This window comes from Peromyscus maniculatus, chromosome 2 (genome assembly GCF_049852395.1).
Source record: "Peromyscus maniculatus bairdii isolate BWxNUB_F1_BW_parent chromosome 2, HU_Pman_BW_mat_3.1, whole genome shotgun sequence".
Lineage (NCBI taxonomy): Eukaryota > Metazoa > Chordata > Mammalia > Rodentia > Cricetidae > Peromyscus > Peromyscus maniculatus.
In genome coordinates, this window is record NC_134853.1 from 95492652 (window position 1) to 95516153 (window position 23502).

Genomic DNA, 23502 nt, shown 5'->3' on the forward strand with positions numbered 1-23502 from the left:
CTTGGGTAAGTCACTAAATTTCCTAGATTATTGGTTTACCCATCTATGAAATGAGATTCTATATTGCCTTGACCTACTTCTAGATTTTGTTGGTGGATTAAAATAACTTTTTAAAATATAAAGTGGCATACACATGTAAAGCATGTGTATTATTATCATTCATTTAAAACAGGGCAGCTAGAACTTAGCATTCAGCTCAGCAGCAGAGTACTTGCTCAGCATTGCAGTACCTCTGGTTCAAACCACAACCTTGTAAAAATGGGGAGGCAGAACCTGGAAGATACATTCATATTGAAATCTGTTGAGACAGTAGGCCAGCACTACTTCCTTTGAGCATAGAGTGGTGAATGACTGTCATAAACGTCAATGTGCTCCTTCTGTTTTGTCACCCTTCTGAGTCCTGCATTTATTTGTTGTCATCAGTTTACAATCCAGTTGTGTGACTTCTCCTTTCTCATCTTTGAATACATGCTTTTCTCATGCTGAGAAAAAATAATCAATACTCTAAATTCTACACAAATTCTATCTTCCAGTGTTAGAATCTACTTTAATGTGCCACAACCAGCCTTCCTCCTGCAATGGAAGTCTTAATGACAGTTTTGTTTGGATACTATTGAACATGAGTGCCTTATGGAACAGGATAGGCATTTCTCCAGTTGATGGGTGGGATCGATAAGTGGAGAAATGTAGCACGTGTTGTTGCTTGGCAGAGGAATCAGTTACTTCATGATAAGATTTGGGGTGTCCACAAAGGTATCTATACCAGAATCTTGATTCTGATAGAGCAGTTATAAGGAGGAGAGAAAATTAAGATTAGGGATATGTGGAAAGTGTTTGAATCGTGGAGACACTACCCTCAAGGATAGATTCATTGCATGATGCTATTAAGTTTTCTTCTAAGAAGCAAATTGTTAATTTTCACATTTGCCTTTTTGAAGATCCCAGTTTGTTTTTCTGCATTATCTGCTGTGAGGTAGACCATCATATGGCCTTCAGCAGGAGCTAAGACAATGACTACACAATGCTCTCAGGATCTTTCCAGTCTCTAGACTCTTGTTGTAAATAAATTCACTTTATTTGTACATTACAAACATTTTGTATTGGTCATAGCATCACGGAATTGACTAAAACACCTCAGGATATGAGGAAGAAGGGCAAAGTAGAAGCCAATTTGAACCTTGGCAATTTCTTAGAAAAGTGGTTAGCACAGTGAGACCTTCTTGTATAGCCCCAAGTTCAAAATATTAGTTGTAAAACAAATTCTTTTGAGATGCTGTTATACTCACTAATGTAGAAAGTGTGGCATAAAGCAAAAGTACTAGGCAAAATTAAGAATCCTGGTTTTGCCCATATAACTCCTTTGTTTTTATTTAGTTTTATTTTTTGAGTCTTTCATACTTGAGTATATTAAATCACTTCCACTCCTCCCTCTCTCCATTCCAACTCCTTCCATGCTCCCACTCTCTGTAATTTGCATTATATACATATATACACATGTGTGCATATACATAGATCTACATGTATATATTATATGTATATGTGGGTATACACATACACACACACACACACACACACACACACACACACACAAACCTACTGAATTCATTTAATGTTACTTGTATGTACATATGTCTAGGACTGACTATTTAGACTTGGATAACCTGTTGCGGGGCAGGAGGGGAATCATCCCTGGAGAAAACTGAATCTCCCTCTCTCAGCAGCCATCAATTGCCAGTATCTATTCATCTAGGGGTGAGGTCTTGTGAAATTTCCCTATTCCATATTGGCATGTTAACTGGTATTATGTTTATGCAGATCTTGTCCAGATAGTCACATTGCGGAGATGTATGGATACGGCTTCCCATTTATGACTAGAAGACATTATCTTTAGCAGGCATTCTCATCTTCTGGCTCTTACAATCTTTCCATGCACTCTTCTGCAACCTTCTCTGAGCCTTAGGTATAGAAGTTTGTTGTACATATACTAATTGAAGCTGGGCATACCGTGCTCACTTATTCTCTGCATTTTGACCACTTGTAACTTTCTATAGCACTCCATCTGCTATAAAAAGAAGCTTCAAAAAAAAGAAGCTTCTTTGATGAGAGGTAAGAACTAGTTATCTGTAGGTAAAATGATTTAGAAAACTGCTGGAAATTATATTGATTTAGGAAAATGGCAATAGTAGTTTCTCCTCTAGGATTTATTACATCATTAGCCATGGGTAGATGGCTAGGTTTACAGTACCAGACATGAATTTTATCCCATTAATTAGTCTTTAAATACAATCAAACAGATGTTGCTTACCCTGAACATAAAAGTGCAACTGTTGCCCATTTAGGAATATCTCACCAACTTATTCTCCTGGTTTACAAGCTTTAAAGCAGGGTAGGATCATTATGCCCCCCTGCCCCACTTGGCAGTTTATATAGCACCTTCTGATACTATGACAGCTAGTCCTCAGGGAGGAGGCTTTCAGGTCAACTACAACTCAATTCCTCCAAATCATGTGTCTGAAATATGTTGTGTCTTCTGCAATGGGATCTTGCCTTCAAGTTTTAGGAGACAACCAAAAGAAATGCATTAACCTATATTTTTTGAAAGTATATTGGACCACCACCACCACCACCACACACACACACACACACACACACACACACACACACACACACACACACACACACACATCTAATCAGCAACTAGAGGGGATATTTCCCATACCTGGCACTAGCGTTTTATCAAATAGTCTAGGACGTTTGTTGAGGGGTAGATGCGTCTCTCATCAGTACACACGTTTATCCTGCCTGACTCATAAGCACACTGAGAAACCCAAAATATGAGCAGAGTGTATACAAGCCAGTATATAAAATGAACTGACCATTCAGATTTTATTCTATTAAGTATTTGTCCTTACCATTGTGCCAATGAGCCTTTGCTTCCAATGAACCTCATGTCAGGCATCCTCTTTGCAATCGTTCCAAACAGGTAAATAGGGATAATTTTTAGTCTGAAAGAAATAAAATACATAGTATATTTGAGTTTCTGTAGCAAAATACAACAGACTGAGTAGTTTGTGCACAACAACACTTTATTTCCCACAGTTCTGGAGAATGGAAAGCCCATGAGTGAATCACTGAAAGATTTGATGTCTGGCGAGGGCTTCCACATAAGCAGAAATGTCTTTATTTTCCTACAATTGAAGGAGGAAAGGGAGAAACAGACTGCCCTGGCATTCTATTTCTTTTTTCTTTATTTGAAGAGGGGAGGGGAGCGCACATGTATTCTCATTATGCTATGTATGTAGATGTCAGAGGACAACTTAAATAAGTAGTTATTTCCTTATTCTATGGGGTCATTGGATTAAAAAAATCAGGTCATCAGTTATGGTGGCTAATGTCCTTACCTACTGAGCCACCCCACTGACCATCAGAATACTTTTATAAGGACTCTAGACTATTCATGAAAGCTCTCATGACTGAATTATATCTAAATGCCCTGACTCTTACTACTATCACAATGGAAATTTTTTTTCTCTTTTTTATGAAATTTTTTTCAACAAATGGATTTTAAAGGACAAAATAATAATTTCAGATCATAGAAATAAAAAGGAGTGAGAGACATCCATTTATTCATTTAACTTTCTTTAATCTGTCTCTGGAGTTACCAGGCTATCCTAGGGCATTGAGCCTGAGAATTTTGTGACTTGGGGAATACCTTTGGGTTTATATAAGTCTTTCACTTAATGGGAAATCTGTGCCCTTCTCTGTCATATTATTTAAACTCTGAGGTTTATAATGCCCTACAAGAGTCATCTGTCCTAACCCTAGGCATAACCATAAGCCATGAACCTCTACTATAATGAAGCAACATTAACCTATGTATCAGGGCCAAGTTGCCCCCACCTTTCATCCAGTACCAAGATGGACTTACACATGGAATATCAACCCTGGTAATAGAACTGTCCTAGTTGTTAGACAACACAGTTTTAAAAGAGTATCAAAATATTCAACATCTCCAGATGAAGAATGTTGGGAGGAGGATAGATGATACAAAATGTATTTCATAATGTGTCTCAGATTTTTTAAAAAAGTGAAAATGTTACTTCTAGATAGTGACTTCCTTAATGGGAGAGCTACTAATCATCAAAACAAACAGATCATCTAATACATAATCATCCGTTCCAACATCAGTTTCTAGAATGAAATAAACGAAGAAATGACTCTGTGGTTAAACAACTTCCTATGCAGCCAGTGGCAGCTGTGAAAGTTTCCAGTGTAAGATGCCAGTAGACATCCTACTCTACATCTTCCCATGAAGGTCCTAACAGAAATGTCCAGCCTGAGAAAATCCTTGGCAATCTGAAATTCCAGGTTATGTCAAGCTAAGGTTGTCCTCAGTTTACTTCAGATTAAGAGTTCAAACCCTATAAGAAGTTACCTAGTGAGACACCGTAAGGCACTTATTAATGGCCAGCAGTCTTTTTAGAGTGTGGCTAATTAGTACAGTAATGATTGCAAACTGACGGAAGTAACAAACATACTGAATTGCAAAGGAAGAGCGAGAAGTATGAGAAAAAGGAGAGAATAAAAGGGTGAATCCCTGTTGGGAGAAACCAACAAGGAGAAGGTTTCAAGGAGGAGACATTTGACAGCATTTTCAAAAGACTGGTGGGTTTGGTTTTGACAGGAAACTGGAGAGAGTTAAGCACTTAATGTAGACCTTCAGGTTTCCACTTCCCTCTGTGAGGGGTCCACAGCTGTTCTGCCCACAACAGGCAGTACAAATGGACTTCTAGCTGCCTGTCAACAGTTTTAATGAGACACCGACAGTTTCCTTGCCATCTGTTACTTGTCATAGCTTCTGTTGTGTATATGCCTTTCCAAACGAGAACCAGAACTGAGTTTCATGGCTGTCTGGTAAAGGAGGGGATGAATGGAAATCCAAACATCGAACATCTGACAACATGAAGATAGATCACAGTTACAGATCATCTTTGTCCTCTGTCCAAGCACGATTGGTCAGGGTGGTCCAGTGGCTTTGAACCACTGTCATTTATATTTCTACCTGTCTAATTCGGTGCTAGGAAAGTCCCTGGTGTGTTTCTTGTGTCTATTTAAAATTTGTGTGTTGTCGCCGAGCATATGTGTCAGATGACATTTGGGGAACTTTATTTTCTTTTACTGAGTTGAACAGAATTTGTAGACTTTTGTCAGGAATCTAATGACAAGGAGAGCCATGTGTCTTAAATGTTAGGAACATTTTTACTCTTAGCATTAATCTCTTTATGTGTCCAGAGGGTGGGGCCAGTATTTGCAGTGGACACTAATTTATTTGCTTGTGTCTATTTTTAGAGTCAACATTACCCAGAGTCGCAGCTCTCACTCCTTGAACAAACAGCTCATCATTAACATGGAGCCCCTGCAGCCCCTGCTTCCTTCACCCATTGAACAGGAAGATGAAGTTCCTCTTCCTGAGGGTAAGTCCACCACCTCAACCTAGAAGTCTCCTTTCTGAGGAATGAGGAAATTTTGTGAATTCAAAATATTTCTAAGTCAGGCAGTGATGGCGCACACCTTTAATCCCAGCACTTGGGAGGCAGAGGCAAGTGGATCCCTGTGAGAGTGAGTCCAACATGGTCGACAGAGTGAGCTCCAGGACTACACAGAGAAACCCTGTCTCAAAAAATAAAAATAAAAAAAAAACAGCATTTCTAAAATTACTTATGAAAGAAGTAATGGTGCAAGGCATGCACTGTCAAGTAAGACAATTACTTTTAGTGGCTATTTGAAATTCAGTTATAATTCATTAAAATTAAAACCCAATCTCCCAGCCACCATAGCTAGATTTCTAGTACTCAGTAGCCACCTATGGCTGGTGGCCACTATATCCATCTGAGACTAAGAAGATTTTCATCATTGCAGAAAGTCCTGATGGAAAGAATGGTTTTCTGTAGTACTCAAAATTAAATGGATGATTATAAGCAATTCTCCACAAGTACATCTACACTGATCCTCCATTTTGGGCCTCTTAATTCCCAAGCCTGTTGTTTTTACAGGTATTCTGTTGGCTTTTTATCAGTTTGGTTTGGCTTGGTTTAGTTTTGAGACATGCTGTCTTGTATCCCAGGTTGCCCTCAGATGTTGTTTGCAGTCAGGAATGCCTTTGCATGTCTCTTCTTCCTGCCTCTAGCTCCTGAACACTGGAATTACTGGCATGCACTATGATACCATGATCATGACACAATGATACTCTGCAGTGATAGGAGTCTAACCAGGGGCATTGTACATGATAGGCAAGCACTCTAGCAACTAAACTACATCTCCAACATGCCTGATAGTTTTGATGAAAGCTAAGTATTTAATTTCTACTTCAACTCAAAAGCTTTCACATTATTAAGTGATAATTAATATTTGTGCATCACCACTGAGGCTATCATTGCTGTTGCCCTTTCTCATCCTCTTCATCCTCATCCTCCTCATTCTCCTTTTTTATTTTTGACCTTCTCTTCTTTTATCTTCTTCATATAATTTCTCTCACTTACTTCAAGGAAGAATCTCACCACCCTGCTTGTTTGAGATACCAAGTAAGGCAAACACACAACCTACTAATGTCAAAGTAATTTTTTAATGCATTCCAAATAAAGCTATTAAGACTCTGAATTCAAACTAGCTTTCTCTTAACGTTTTTTTGTTTTGTTTTGTTTGTTTATTTATTGTTTTGCTTTTTGTTTTTGTTTTTTGTTGTTGTTTTGAGGTTTTTTTTGTGTGGGGGGGTGACTTTCAAGACAGGGTTTCTCTGTGGAATAGCCCTGGCTGTCCTAGAACTCTCTTTGTAGATCAGGCTGGCATCAAATTCACAAAGATCTGTCTGCCTCTGCCTCCAGAGCACTGGAATTAAAGGCCACCGTTGCCTGGCTTCCCCTTATCATTTTTACTTGAGATATAGTTTCTCATAGAAACTCTAGATAGCAGGCAGTGTCAAGATGACAGATTTCCCAGTCACTTTCACATCAAACCTGAAGCTGGTAATAACTTCATGGAAAAGGACATTTTCACTTTCTTTTGTCTATCGGACTTTTGAAGTAAAAGGTTACATGCAGTTGGAATTTATCCAGTCTTCATCTTCAGTCTTCAATCTGTGGTCCTCTATATAAACCCAAAATTCATATTAGGAACATAACAATGGACTTATGGGGCTATGAACTAGATCTCCTTGTTTTTCTTCCAAATGTGACATCATTGAATAAATTCCCCTTCTGGGTTTTACTATTATTTGTTTGTTTAATTGGACTACGGAGTATAGATTGCTGAGCTTGGCTTGTTAAGAGCTTCAAGGGCCCAGGCTCTGACACTAAAAATTCTACTAATAGAGTCCCTTTATATCCTGGTATGTCTTAGTTAGGGTTTCTGTTGATGTGAAGAGACACCATGACATGGTAACTCTTATAAAGAAAAACATTTTATTGGGGCTGGCTTACAGTTTCACAGGTTTAGTCTATTATCATCATGATAGGACATGGCAGCATGCAAGCAGACATGGTGCTAGAGAAGAAGCTGAAAGTTCTACATCTTGATTTGCAGGCAGGAAGGAAACTGTGTCACTAGGCATAGCTTGAGCATATATGAGACCTCCAAAGCCTGCCTCTACAGCGACATACTTCCTCCAACAAGACCATACCTACTCCAACAGGCCAATCCTCCTAATAGGCCACTCCCTATAAGCCAAGCATTCAAACATATGAGTCTATGTGTGGAAGGGGGGCTGTCTATTCAAACTAGCACATAGTGTAATGATGTCCCAAAGCAATAACAACTTGTGACTCTGTATTTCTCATGCAAAATGTTCAACCTGCATGATTCTTAAGTTTATTTTTCTGTCTAGGTTCCATCTGTGTAGAAATTTAGAGTTACAATTCCACGTGTAATTTGTCTTTTCTCCACAAGTCAGCCCCATCTTTCTCATCTTTCTTCAATCAACCTTGGGATAACCATGACCATCATAGAATGTTAATTTCACTCAAAGAAGTATTCCAGGAACATGAAATGAAGCTGATGAAATTATTAGTGATCCATGGAATTTGTTTTGTTATAACCACTTACTCCAGGGCCTGGACCTGTCCTGGACTGGTTGATATAGCCAGTACCACTCCACTGGAATGGAAAAAAACTGGTTTTCCTTTGTTAGTGGGTATCAACTGTAAGCAGTTAGGGGTGAGACCCTGTGTCCACTTCTTCTCAGTGCTGAGATTCCATCTGGCATGATCCTGCCTAGGTCCTATACATGCTATCATAATCTCTGTGAGTCCATATGCACATCAGTCCTGTAGTGTTTGGATAACACTGTTTCCTTGGAGTCAACGACCATCTCTGGCTCTCATAATTTTTCTGCCTCTTTTTCCATATAGATCCCTGAGCCTTAAGGTGAAGGGTTTGATAAAAATATCCTACTTAGGACTGAATATTCCAAAGTCCCTTACTCTCATACATTGTCCAGTTGTGTTAATTGCCATCTACTTCATGAAGAAGATTCTCTGATGAGGGTTAAGCAATGCACTGATTTATGAGTATAGCAATATGTCATTAGGAGTCATTTTATTGCTATGTACCTTTGTAGTCAGAAGTTTTCTCTGGTCCCACCAGGCCCCCACAGTTCTATGGCCTGCTAATAAAATAATCACTCAGAAGCTTATATTAATTTTAACTGTTCAGCCATTAGCTCAGGCTTATTATTGACAAGCTCTTGCACTTAAATTAACCCATAATTCTTATTTATGCTTAGCCACATGGCTTGGCACCTTTTCTCAGTTCTGCCTTGTCATCTTGCTTCCTCTGTGTCTGGCTGGCAACTCCTGACTGCTTTTCTCTTCCCAGTGTTCTCCTAGGCTGCTTACCCCACCCATACTTCCTGCCTGGCTACTGGCCAATCAGCATTTTATTAAACCAGTGTTCAAAAGCATTATCCCACAGCACTTCCCTTTTTCTGTCTAAACAAAAAGGAAGGTTTTAACTTTAACATAGTAAAATTACATATAATAGAACAGTTATCAAGCAAGAATTACAGCTACAATATCTAGTCTATTTGTATTTGGCAAAATTAAAGTAAATATTTTATCTATCCTATATTTGTGAGTCTAAAGTTTCATATCTAATTTATCTTTTATCATAACCAAGGAAAATTATAATTATAACTATCTAGTCTTCAACTACATCAAAGATCTCACTCAGAAGGATATAATATTACCCAAGTAAACAGGAAGTGCATTGTAAGCAACTTTCAAAAATCTAGAATGACAGAGACAGCTGGCTACCTGGACAGTTACCAAAGTTCCTCTACAATGTTGGAGCATCCTTCTTCAGCTTATAGGCCTAGAGTCTCTCAGTTGCTTCTCTCTGTGTCCTGTAGAATGTCTGGCAGTTTCTTCTGTGAAGCAGGAACCTGAAGGATCATCTCACCTTGCAAAGTTCAATGGTCACCTTCCTATGGGTCCTGCATGTCCAGTTTATACAACATTTTGTCAAACAGTCCAGGCAAGAACAGTTTCTAGCTCAAATGGCTAACTTTTGCCATGACGAAGATAAACTCCATATGGAGTGTCTTTGGTACCAATCATCTTCCTTGAAGTAATTGGTGCTGCCAGGAGCAGACATGTCTCATTGTCTAGAAAAGTATAAGTTTTTAAAACATTTTAAATGCCATATTCTGTGGGTCTTTGAAGTGTTTGAAGATTACCTACCTAAATGAATTATATCTATGTATACCTAGAAAACTTAACTAACACAATTATAAGTGTGACTATCATAAAAGACTAATTAGTAATCTGTGTTTCTTAATTGCCCATTACAATTTCAGATGAGCTGCACAAACATAATACCTTAAATGAGAGTAGAAATATACATACAATATAATAAAATTAACTTTAAACAAGCTGTTGCTCTTTAAAAATAGGTTCAATAATCTACCCTTTCATCATATCCTATCTATACTATCCCCTTTTCCTCTTTAGAAAGAGATTGCATTTATAATCAACCCCCTTTAAATAAAGATAAATATTTATAAACTATATTTTGGGAATTGGGGCATAGTTTCTCATATTACTTCCTGTTGATTGAGGGTGCTGGCAATCTTATGGGGATCCTAAGAAAATTAAGAATTATGGTGAAGTCCTGAGAAGACTGGCTGTAACATTTGTTGACAGGTACCATCTGTTAAGGTTCAGGAGGTACGGCTCGATCAAATCTGATCCATCTTTTTTTTTTTTTTAATTTATTTTACACCACCATTCAGTTCAACATAATAGCCACAGATTCCCCTGTTCTCCCCCTCTCGCCCCCCTCCCCCTCCCCCCAGCCCACCCCCCCATTCCCACCTCCTCCAGATCAAGGTCTCCCCCGAGGACTGGGTCAACCTGGTAGACTCAGTCCAGGCAGGCCCAGTCCCCCCCTCCCAGACCGAGCCAAGTGTCCCTGCATAAGTCCCAGGATTCAAACAGCCAACTCATGCAACGAGCCCAGGACCCGGCACCAACGCACAGCTGCCTCCCAAACAGATCAAGCCAAATGACTGTCTCACCCATTCAGGGTGCCTGATCCAGTTGGGGGCCCCTCAGCCTTTGGTTCATTGATCCTGTCCTTCCATTCATTTGGTTATTTGTCCCTGTGCTTTATCCAATCTTGGCTTCAACAATTCTCGCTCATATAAACCCTCTTCTTTCTCACTAATTAGACTCCCAATGCTCCACCAGGGGCCCAGCCGTGGATGTCTGCATCCAGATTCCTCAGTCCTTGGATGGGGTTTATGGCACAACTATCAGGGTGTCTGGCCATCCCATCACCAGAGTAGGTCAGTTCCTGCCATCTCTCGACCATTGCCAGCAGTCTTTTGCGGGGGTATCTTTGTGGATCTCCGTGGGCCTCCCTAGCTCTCTGCTTCCTCCCCTTCTCATGTGGTCTTCATTTACCATGGTCTCCTATTCCTTGTTCTCCCTCTCTTTTCTTGATCCAGCTAGGATCTCCCACTCTCTTTCCCTCGACCGTCGCTCTTCATTGTTCCCACTCATGACCAGGCTGTTCATGTAGATCTCATCCATTTCTCTGTGTCTTTTTTGGGGTCCCGTTTTCCAGGTAGCCTCACTGGTGATGTGAGTAGCAGTCCAGTCATCCTTGTTCCACATCTAGCATCTTCCTATGAGTGAGTACATACCATATTTGTCTTTCTGAATCTGGGTTACCTCACTCAGGATGATTTTTTCTAGATCCATCCATTTGCCTGCAAACCATATGATGTCATTGTTTTTCTCTGCTGAGTAGGATTCCATTGTGTATATGTGCCACAATTTATTTATCCATTCTTCAGTTGAAGGGCATCTAGGTTGTTTCCAGGTTTTGGCTATTACAAACAATGCTGATATGAACATAGCTGAGCAAGTGCTCTTGTGGTATGATTGAGCATTTCTTGGGTATATGCCCAGGAGTGGTATAGTTGGATCTTGGGGGAGATTGATTCCCAATTTTCTAAGAAAGTGCCATATTGATTTCCAAAGTGGTTGTACAAGCTTGCATTCCCACCAGCAGTGGAGGAGAGTTCCCCTAGTTCCACATCCTCTCCAGCATAAAGTGTCTTCAGTGTTTTTGATCTTAGCCACTCTGACAGGTGTAAGGTGGTATCTCAGAGTTGTTTTGATTTGCATTTCCCTGATGATTAGGGATGTTGAGCAATTCCTTAAATGTCTTTCAGCCATTTGGGTTTCCTCTGTTGAGAATTCTCTGTTTAGTGCTAAAGCCCATTTCTCAATTGGACTGTTGGTCATTTTGATGTCTAATTTCTTGAGTTCCTTATATATTCTGGATATCAGTCCTCTGTCACATGTGGGGTTGGTGAAGATCTTTTCCCATTCTGTAGGGTGTCGCTTTGCCTTGTTGACCATATCCTTTGCTCTACAAAAGCTTCTCAGTTTCAAGAGGTCCCATTGATTGATTGTTTGTCTCAGTGTCTGTGCTACTGGTGTTATATTTAGGAAGTGATCTCCTATGCCAGTGCGTTCAAGACTACTTCCTACTTTCTCTTCTAGCAGGTTCAGAGTAGCTGGATTTATGTTGAGGTCTTTGATCCACTTCGACTTAAGTTTTGTGCACGGTGACAGATATGGATCTATTTGCAGTCTTCTACACATTGATATCCAGTTATGCCAGCACCATTTGTTGAAGATGCTTTCTTTTTTCCATTGTACACTTTTGGCTTCTTTGTCAAAAATTATATGTCCATAGGTGTGTGGGTTAATGTCAGGGTCTTCAATTCGATTCCATTGGTCCACATGTTGGTTTTTATGCCAATACCAAGCTGTTTTTATTACTGTAGCTCTATAGTAGAGCTTGAAGTCAGGGATTGTGATGCATCCAGAAGTTGTTTTATTGTACAGGTTTATTTTAGCTATCCTGGGTTTTTTGTTTTTCCATATGAAGTTGAGTATTATTCTTTCCAGGTCTGTGAAGAATTGTGTTGGTATTTTGATGGGGATTGCATTGAATCTGTAAATTGCTTTTGGTAAGATTGCCATTTTTACTATGTTAACCCTGCCTATCCATGAGCATGGGAGATCTTTCCATTTTCTGACATCTTCTTCAATTTCTTTTTTCAGGGACTTAAAGTTCTTGTCATATAGGTCCTTCACTTGCTTGGTTAGTGTTACCCCAAGGTATTTTATGTCATTTTTGGCTATTGTAAAGGGTGATGTATCTCTAATTGCCTTCTCAGCTTCTTTGTCCATTGTATATAGGAGGGCTACTGATTTTTTTGAGTTGATCTTGTATCCTGCTATGTTGCTGAAGGTGTTTATAAGCTTTATCAGTTCCTGGGTGGAATCTTTGGGGTCACTCAAGTATACTATCATGTCATCTGCAAATAGGGAAAGCTTGACTTCTTCCTTTCCAATTTGTATCCCCTTAATCTCCTTATGTTGTCTTATTGCTCTGGCTAGAACTTCAAGTACTATATTGAATAAGTATGGGGAGAGTGGACAGCCTTGCCTCGTTCCTGATTTTAGTGGAATTGCTTTGAGTTTCTCTCCATTTAATTTGATGTTGGCTGTTGGCTTGCTATATATTGCCTTTATTATGATTAGGTATGTTCCCTGTATTCCTGATCACTCCAAGACTTTTATCATGAAGGGGTGTTGGATTTTGTTAAATGCCTTTTCTGCATCTAGTGAGATGATCATGTGGTTTTTTTCTTTGAGTTTGTTTATATGGTGTATTACATTGATGGACTTTCGTATGTTGAACCACCCTTGCATCCCTGGGATGAAGCCTACTTGATCATGGTGGATAATTGTTCTGATGTGTTCTTGGAGTCTGTTTGCCAGTATTTTATTGAGTATTTTTGCATCAATGTTCATGAGGGAGATCGGTCTGTAGTTCTCTTTGTTGCATCCTTGTTTGGTTTAGGAATCAGGGTAATTGTAGCCTCATAGAAGGAGTTTGGTAATGTTCCTTCTGTTTCTATTATGTGGAACAATTTAGAGAGTATTGGTATTAACTCTTCTTTGAAGATCTGGTAGAATTCTGCGCTGAAACCATCTGGTCCTGGGCTTTTTTTGGTTGGGAGACTTTTAATGACTGTTTCTATTTCCTTAGAGGTTATTGGGCTACTTAAATAGTTTATCTGGTCTTGATTTAACTTAGGTATGTGGTACCTATCCAGAAAAATGTCCATTTCTTTTAGGTTTTCCAGTTTTGTGGAGTAGAGGTTTTTGAAATATGACCTTATAATTCTCTGGATTTCCTCAATGTCTGTTGTTATGTCCCCCTTTTCATTTCTGATTTTGTTGATTTGGATTCTCTCTCTCTGTCTTTTGGTTAGTTTGGATAAGGGCTTGTCTATCTTGTTGATTTTCTCAAAGAACCAACTCTTTGTTTCATTAATTTTTTGTATTATTCTCTTAGTTTCTAATTTATTAATTTCACCTCTCACTTTGATAATTTCCTGGCGTCTATTCTTCCTGGGAGATTTTGCTTCTTCTTGTTCTAGAGCTTTCAGGTGTACTGTTAAGTCACTAGTGTGGGATTTCTCCAACTTCTTTATGTGGGCATTTAGTGCTATGAATTTCCCTCTTAGCACTGCTTTCATAGTGTCCCATAAGTTTGGGTATGTGGTGTCCTCATTTTCATTGATTACTAGGAAGTCTTTAATTTCTTTCTTTATTTCTTCCTTAACCCATTGGTGATTCAGTTGAGCATTATTCCGTTTCCATGAGATTGTAGGTTTTCTGTAGTTTTTGTTGTTGTTGAAATCTAACTTTAAACCATGGTGGTCTGATAGAACACAGGAGGTTATTCTAATTGTTTTGTATCTGTTGAGATTTGCTTTGTGGCCAAGTATGTGGTCGATTTTAGAGAAAGTTCCATGGGGTGCTGAGAAGAAGATATATTCTTTCTTGTTAGGATGGAATGTTCTGTAGATATCTATTAGGTCCAATTGGGTCATGACATCAGTTAAGTCCTTTATTTCTCTGTTAAGTTTCGATTTGGGAGATCTGTCCAGTGGTGAAAGTGGGGTGTTGAGATCTCCCACTATTAATGTGTGGGGTTTTATATGTGGTTTAAGCTTTAGTAATGTTTCTTTTACATATGTGGGTACCCTTGTGTTTGGGGCATAAATGTTCAGAATTGAAACTTCATCTTGGCGGATCTTTCCTGTGATGAGTATGTAATGTCCTTCTTGATCTCTTTTGATTGATTTTAGTTTGAAGTCTATTTTGTTGGATATCAGGATGGCTACCCCTGCTTGTTTCTTAAGACCATTTGATTGGAAAGTCTTTTCCCAGCCTTTTATTCTTAGGTAGTGTCTGTCTTTGAATTTGAGATGTGTTTCTTGTATGCAGCAGAAAGATGGGTCCTGCTTTCGTATCCATTCTGTAAGTCTATGTCTTTTTATAGGTGAATTAAGTCCATTGATATTAAGGGATATTAATGACCAGTGATTCTTCATCCCTGTTATTTTTGGTGGTAGTGTGTGTGTACTTCCCTTCTTTGGGGTTTACTGTTGTGGCTTTATCTATTGCCTGTGTTTTCGAGTGTGTATCTGACTTCCTTCGGTTGGAATTTTCCTTCTAGTGCTTTCTGTAGGGCTGGGTTTGTGGATAGGTATTGTTTAAATCTGGCTTTGTCTTCGAATGTCTTGTTCCTTCCGTCTATGATGATTGAAAGTTTTGCTGGGTATATTAGTCTGGGCTGACATCCATGGTCTCTTAGTGTCTGCATTACATCTGTCCAGGTCCTTCTGGCTTTCAAAATCTCCATTGAGAAATCAGGTGTTATTCTGATGGGTTTACCTTTATAAGTCACTTGGCCTTTTTCCTTGGCTGCTCTTAATATTCTTTCTTTATTCTGTACATTTAGTTGTTTAATTATTATGTGTCGAGGGACTTTTTTGGGGGGTCTAGTCTGTTTGGTGTTCTATAGGCTTCTTGTATCTTCATAGGCATTTCCTTCTTTAAGTTGGGAAAGTTTTCTTCTATAATTTTGTTGAATATATTTTCTGTGCCTTTGAGTTGGTATTCTTCACCTTCTTCTATCCCTATAATTCGTAGGTTTGGTCTTTTCATGGTGTCCCAAATTTCTTGGACATTTTGGTTCATGACTTTGTTGGCTTTAGTGTTTCCTTCGACTGATGAAACTATTTCTTCTACTATATCTTCAATGCCAGAAATCCTCTCTTCCATCTCTTGTATTCTGTTGGTTATACTTGCATCTGAAGTTCCCGATCTTTTACTCAGGTTTTCTATTTCCAACATTCCCTCTGTTTGTGTCTTCTTTATTTTTTCAATTTCCCTTTTCAGTTCTTGGACTGTTTCCTTTGTTTGTTTCATTGCTTTTTCGTGATTTTCTTTCAGTGCTTTATTGTTTCCTTCCAGGACATTATTGTTTTCTTGGAGGGCTTTATTGTTTTCTTCTAATTTGTTTGCCCTTTCCTCTAGTTGTTTACACCGTTCTTCCAATTTTCTTGTCTTTTCCTCTACACAAGCCTCTACCTTCTTCATGAAGTTACTCATAAGGCTACTTTCTTCTGCTTCTTCCAATTTTTGGTGTTCAGGTCTAGATGTTGGAGACGGGCTAGGTTCTGGTGATGCTGTATTGCTCTTCATTTTGTTGTATGTACTTCTGCCTTGACGTCTGCCCATCTCCTTGTGGTTCCTTCTTGGTCTTATCAGTGTACTTGTTTCAGAAAGAGCTGACAGATTCAGGAAGACTCTCTCTCTTGTCCAAAAGGGAGTTCTCTTGTCCAACTCTCTCTGGTCCAGAAGGGAAGTCGGGGGCCAAATCTGATCCATCTTAACCTGGAACAAATCCATAGCTTCTCATCTTCTGTGGAAACAAAAGCAGAATCTCTTTTCCAGGCAACATATCCTTAGACATAAATTTTGAGGTCAAGATAACTTTAAAATATACATATTGATTTAACTCAGCAGCTTTTATAATCAAATGTCTCTCTGCAGTTAAAAATCCCAAAGATAGTATAATCCAGACTCTGTGTGTGATTTCCTTCTTTACATGGCTTATTATATTGCTTTTACTGTCTCTTTAAAGACTTTATTTTTTAAAACTTTCTATTTCTTTATATAACTGTCTATATTCCTTTTCCTCTCTCTTCCAAACCTACGTATATTTTTACATACACTGTAAACTGTTTAGGGTTTATCCCATCTGAGTCTGTCTTATTGTGACTCTATTGCTTTAACTACAGCAAAGCTAGGACTGAAATGGCAGCTTTGGCTGCTGGCTCCGCCCACCTCAGCTTTCCACCATGGCCAAACTACATTTACAGCCATCTCTGGGGGAACCATGCTCATTGCTGACTCTGTGAAGCAGTGGGTCTATGCTTCCAAATGTGAGTTACTTCCTGTCTACCCATGTCTATATGCCTTGCTGTTCTGACATCTGATTTGCTCTCTGTCCATCTACATCACTTCCTCTTTTTACACAACTCTGTTGCTTTCTGTCTGTCTGTACAGATCTCCAGACCTTCATGGTTAACTTGTGTTGGATTAAGGCCTGTGCCACTACACCTGGCTGTTTCCAGTGTGGCCTTGAACACACAGAGAACCTGCCTGCTAAATGAGAGGATTAAGGGTGTGTGCTACCACTGCCTGACTTTTTTGTTTACTTATAATGGCTGGCCTTTTTCCTCTGATGTCCAGGCAAGCTTTATTTATGAAAGCACAAATAAAATACCACCACCATTCAGCACAAATAAAATTGTCTAATAAAAAATAAAAAGTTATAACTAATATAATAAAAACTATATACAATAAGTACAATAACTATATATAATATATACAAGAAATAAATACATCAACAATGTCCTTCTGAATACATACCTTTAGTAGAATAAAAGTAGTAGTTTTCCCCTAGGTCCATGACCTATCTAGTCTCAGGTTGTTAGCTACTTCAGCTGTATCCCACATAGATTCCATCTCATGGAGTGAGCTTTAAAATCCAATCAAGAAATGCGGAGTTATTCTCATAACATTTGTGCACTATTGTAGCAGTATATCTTGCACCTAGGTTGGTGTTGTATGTTACAGGGTTTATAGCTGGGTGATATTAATGATTACTGTTTTCCTCTGGTAGCATGGAGAGTAACTCCCAGCATCATAAATGCTAGTCAATAGGGGTCAAGCTTGTAGTTAGGCACCAGCTCAACTTCTCTGTGTTCAATGAAATAAGTGTTTTCTTCAGCAACAGAGCTTTATAGATAGAACTTTTTTAAAACTGAAAAACTGCTCCAACCACATTATAATACTAACCCTGAAAATATATGTATGTAGGTATGGGTGTTTATGTTCATGTTTATGAAAAAAAAAGCAGCTTTCAATGTAAAGGAATAAAAAAATGGTTCATTCTAGATCCAAATATAAGTGGCCTCAGAACACAGATGTAGGTCTTCACATACACCATGTTCAAATAAGGTAGCAACTTCATGAACTTCTTATACTTTTCTTACTGCAGAACAAAGAAATACATAACATACTTTTCAAATACATTGCAAGGTTCTTTGGATAGAGAGAGACAGTATTTTTATTTTTTCATTTGCAGATAGGCACAATTTCACTCAAAAACTCATCTCAGAATGCAACTGTCATTTTCTGGGAGAGACGGGGGGAGTGGATCTGGAGGAGAGGAGAGATCAGGAGCAAAGGGGAGGAGTGGAAGGAGGGGAAAGTACATTCAGGATGTATTGTATGAGAACAAAAAAAATAATTTAAAAAATTTTATTTGAAAGAGAAGAAGTATAAACATGAGTCCTTTTAAGCCAGGACATCAGCTCAGGCATGCACATAGAAGCTATTGAATTATTTTAAATTTTCTTAAGAGAATGTTGAACATCAGCAAAAACAGATTTTAATCTATATATAATTTGGGAATGGAGGTTTCTCGTACACCTGAAAGAAAGAAAGATTATTCAATACTTTCGACCTTATATGAGGCTTCACATTTTCTTACGCTATATTACTGCTGGTAAAGTCTCTGACAGAGCAATGTGGTGTTGTGGCCTAATAGGTTCTTCTCATTGTCCATTCCTCATTTTTGGCTGCCTACTGTTAACATACTCCTCTCTTCTTCCTCTGTTTCTGAGGCTTCATGGCCATGATTCAAACAGTTTTCCTTCTATCACTTGCACAGATTCAGTGTCTCTTTCCCACACCTCTGTCCCTGTGGGGGAAGTCTGTTCTTTCATGGGGCTCAGTATGTTGGAATATATTAGCCTAAAATTTTCTTTTTGTTGTTGTTGTTTTGGTTGTTTCATTTGTTTTGGCTTTTCAAGACATGGTTTCTTTATGTAGCCTTGCTGTCCTGGAACTAGCTCTGTAAACCAGGTAGGCCTTGAACTTACACATATCAACCTGGCTCTGCCTCCTGCGTGCTGGGATTAAAGGCGTGCACCACCACTGCCCAGCTTCACATTTATGTTATGGTCCATGAAGTAGTAGGAACTGCTTATGAATCCTGCAGAGCCACCTTCTCCTTATAATTACTCTTCACCCGGGATGGCAAACCCATCAACAAACAATGAATGAGAAAAACATTCAGCATAAATGCAGAAGACGAGTTAATATCCTAAATTAGAAGTAAGTCATAAAAGCATCATTGTAGCATTGCTAATTAATTCTTTGTTCCTCATCAACTTTCCCATTTAAGAACAGTAACAGCCTACTGCTGCTGAACTACAGTACTTAAGAGGCTGCTGAGAAGCTGAAGTTCAGCTTTTACTTATAAATGTAGTATTGGGTGAGCTAAGCCAAACTTCAAAGCCCATTCTCATACCAACTAATTTCCAGAAAGAAGCACTTCTGTTTGGTTTGGCAACTCCTTCAGTAAAGAGATGCCTAGAGCAGCTCAGCAGACACAATAAAGGCCCAAGCAAGATCTGAAGACAACATGCATAGTATCTTCAAAGATTCTTTTTTATTCCCTTTGTGTGCTATTCTGTGGAGCTGTTCTCGTCTTTGGAATTCTGGTACTTTCTAACCACTTGTGTGCTAGCCAGAAGTTTATATCACTATGAAAAGGGTAAATGCTTTATTCCTAATGAAATTTATATGAATTTTGTTTTCCATATATTATATTAACATCACAAGAATCTAACACTGTGCCTTCTGGGGGCTGGAGAGATGGCTCAGCAGTTAAGAGCACTGACTACTCTTCCAGAGGACCAGGGTTCAATTCCCAGCACCCACATGGCAGCTCACAACTGTCTGTAACTCCAAGATCTGACTCTCTCACACAGACATGCATGCAGGCAACACAGCCAATGCACATAAAATAAAAATAAATACATTAAAAAAATAACACTGTGCATTCTGTACATTCTGTATTAACTAATTCTCAGCACAGCTCATAGTGGAGTACAGTGTTCCTCAGTGCAAACATTTCAGTGGTAACAACAGTGTACATCAGTTCTGTCATTGGATGATGTTCCAAATTTAGCTCATTTTATGAAGTGCAGTATTTTTCATTGGAAATATAATAGAGATACAAATTGTTGCTCTAATTCTACTTTGATACAAAAGCCCTGGTCTGCCTTAGTTCCTCACCAAGCTGCTTAGTGCCATACATAAGAACATCACTTTTCTAATATTTATTTCCATAGTCTATAAAGTCACACCTGAGCAACACTCAACCACTTTTAAATGATGTTATGGTTAAAAAGTTCAAGACTGGGCTGGAGAGATGGCTCAGAGGTTAAGAGTACTGACTGCTCTTCTAGAGGTCCTGAGTTCAATTCCCAGCACCCACGTGGTAGATAACAACCATCTGTAATGAGATCTGGCACCCTCTTCTGTATACATAATAAATAAATAAATCTTTTTTAAAAAGGTCAAGACTATGGCTCAAGAAATTTGAGCAAGTTAAGGTCCTTATAGCATGGGCTAAACAAATGTGTATTCCTCAAAATGGATCTCAGAAGGGACTTTTCTATGCCATGTGATTGATAAATAGTCCATACTATGTGCTTATAGTCAGGCTTTCCATGATTTCTGGGTGACAGTGAAAGGGTGGGGAGTCTTGCGTTCCTAAGGAAGGATGTACAGATGGTGGGGAAGTGGGGAAAAGATGATTCAGCAAAAGTGGAGCATACTTGAGAGAGACAAAAGTTGACTAGCCTCAAATAAGCTAGGAGGACTAGGGTCCTGGAAAATCAATGGTCACCAAAGCCACCCAGTGAAATTGAGGGACAATGAGAGGATGAATTCAGAAGGAAGTTTAATTTAGTATAGACTACTAAATTGGATCTTAAGAGAAAAAGGGCAGAGCCTAGGAAGATACCATAGAACGCCAACTTGGAGCTAATAAGGGTTTATTGCAGCAGTTCTCAACCTGTGAGTCACAACCCCTTTGAGGGTCACATATCAGATATCCTGCATACCAGACATTTACATCACCATTCATAACAGTAGTAAAATTCTAGTCTTGAAGTAACAACAAAATAATTTTATGGTTGGGGGTCACCACAACATAAGACACTGTATTAAAGGGTTGCAGCATGAGGAAGATTGAGAACCACTGGTTTATTGAATGACGGCAAGGAGGCAAATGAACTAGTCAGTTTAGTTGACTCATTGGGGGTACACAAGTGTCCTTCATGTTTGATCATATCCTTATTATCATCTTAGATCTAGGAGGTCTTATTCAGGTTTATTTTCTCTGCCAGTTAAAGAATTAAAAGGAAAGGAAAATCTCAGACACAGCAAACAGAAACAGGTAACAAATTTTATGATAATCAAAAAAGCGTGCACACTGCACACACAGACAAACACACATACACACACACACACACACACAAACACACACACACACACACACACACACACACACACACGGCGGGGGTGGGGGCGGGGGGAGATGCACTGCAAATAAGAGGGAACACATGGCTGGATTTAAGCTTTGCCCATTGTTGTAGACACAAGGGCTATCATTTTCCTGTTTTGTTCACTGCTTTTTAAATTTTGCTCCTGATTATAGAAGTTCTTAGTAGCCATTTCAAGGAAGTAGTCTAAAGTTTGCTCACAGTCCAAAGGGATCCCTTTCACTTTCCACTTGTTTGGAGTGGATTGAATTATAAGGCAGTATCAGGATCAAGTACCTTTCCAAAGAGGCAGGGTCTCTCCCTATCTTTCTACAAGGGCTGAGGGTGACTCTTTGAGAGCCTAACAGTAATCCGAGATGACTTGGAAAAACTTTAAAGTCTTGGAGTGAATCCTCTGGAGCCTAAGAGACATAAGAGAAAATACCTCTGTCTCCAGTCCACAACGGGGCCATTAAGGTCCCACTGAGGCTCATCTTGTGGGACTGCTCGTCTCCCGGTTGAGAAGTTATTTTCCACATGTGATCTTTACCTCACCTGTTATAGAGTTTCTCTTTTCATTCTTCCCACATATGTGGCCTATACATCTACAGAAGTCTTTTCAGTAAGTATCAGTGACTGATTTCGGAGTAACTACATTCTTCTAGCCCATGTCAGAGGAGTGAGTGAGTCCCTGGAAGACCTCAGAGGCTTCAGAAATTTTTCAAAGATTAACTTTTCTCTGTCTCAGATCTTAGAAAGAAAAGATAGTATAACCCTTATTTAGTCTCCATGTCTGATCAATACCTGTCTCCTGCAATGGAAGGAGATATAGTTGAGAAAACCCTGGGATCCTAAGGCTGAGACACTTTTTTTTTGTCATAAGAGTGACTGAACCTAGCCAGGTGGTGGTGGCACACGCCTTTAATCCCAGCACTCAGGAGGCAAAGCCGGGCGGATCTCTGTGAGTTTGAGGCCAGTCTGTTCTACAGAGCAAGATCCAGGATAGGCACCAAAATTACACAGAGAAACCTTGTCTCGAAAAAAACAAACAAACAAAAAAATGCTCTGGTATGAGGGCATGCTGGAGTGCTGGGTCAATCAATACTCCTGTGTATTTCTAAGTTGAGCAAAGAATAAATAAGGAACCTCAAACCGCTTTCCCTTTTGTTCCTTGCAAAACATATATAATTATAAAATGATGTTAAAAGTAATACTTCCATCTGAAGGCCATTTTTTCTCTATTATCTGATTTATATTCAGGCCAGGCTCAAGTACAAAACAACTGCAGACACATCTTTTGTAAGATACGTTGATTGAAGAGTTACCAGTACGTAAGGATTCAGCCTGTAAAAACCTTTGTTAAAGATAAACAGCTACCTATCTGTAAAGCAAAAGAAGATATATTGGACACAGTTCTTATCTCTGTTGCTGCCTTCTTTTCTGGAGCATCGTCTGGCGAGTTTCCATTGTTTTTCTCTCCTTGCCTCTTAAACAACCATGAGGAAAGGCCTGGCAGGCTAGCTGCTGTCACTGATAAGACCTTGATTCCTGTATCCTCTCTTCTTTCATGTGCCATCGTGAGAAAAAGGAGCCCATCAGACTCAACAATATCATTCTAACCAACATCTAACCATTCTCAACAACATCACTCTAACTGATTCTCATACTGGACCCACCATAAATTTTTAAATGTCTTGAGTAAACATTGAAGCTTGAATGGCTAGGAAAGAAGCCAATGTCTAGTGATTATATAAGGTATGGGGATCTTCTCTGTTGCACCTCTAATATTCTCTTCAGACATTTCCTCTGGCCCTCCTTTTCTTCAATATTATAATAGGCTAATCCATTTTATGTTCCTCAGTCTAGATAAGAGGCAAACATTATAGTGCTAAGGATGAATTTCTCCCTTTAGAAGAGTCCATTGATTTAAAAGAGTCACACTTTAATTTACCACATGTAACTTGAATTTAAGTGCCCATAATCTAGAAAATACAGAGCATAGAGGGAAAGGTGTGTGAAGAAACTCAAAAAGATATGGTGTCCAGATGCTCTTTTCCCTGACCCTATCCCTGTAACAGCAACTGGAAAGTGAAAGCAGGAGCAGGGCACCTTGTGGCAGAAGGAAAGTAACTAAAATGTGTGGAGCAGTTCTGAGAGTGGGA

The 23502-nt window shown here is 39.1% G+C and overlaps 1 protein-coding gene across 2 annotated transcripts in view; it reads left to right on the forward strand.

Moving 5' to 3' along the window:
* Positions 1–23502, forward strand: part of Frmd3 (FERM domain containing 3) — a 219931-nt gene that overhangs the window by 176073 nt on the left and 20356 nt on the right. For both annotated transcript variants that reach the window (XM_006981403.4, XM_006981404.4), the window contains exon 13: positions 5350–5474. In XM_006981403.4, coding sequence (XP_006981465.1) covers positions 5350–5474 — 125 coding nt within the window. The remainder of the gene's footprint in view (positions 1–5349; positions 5475–23502) is intronic.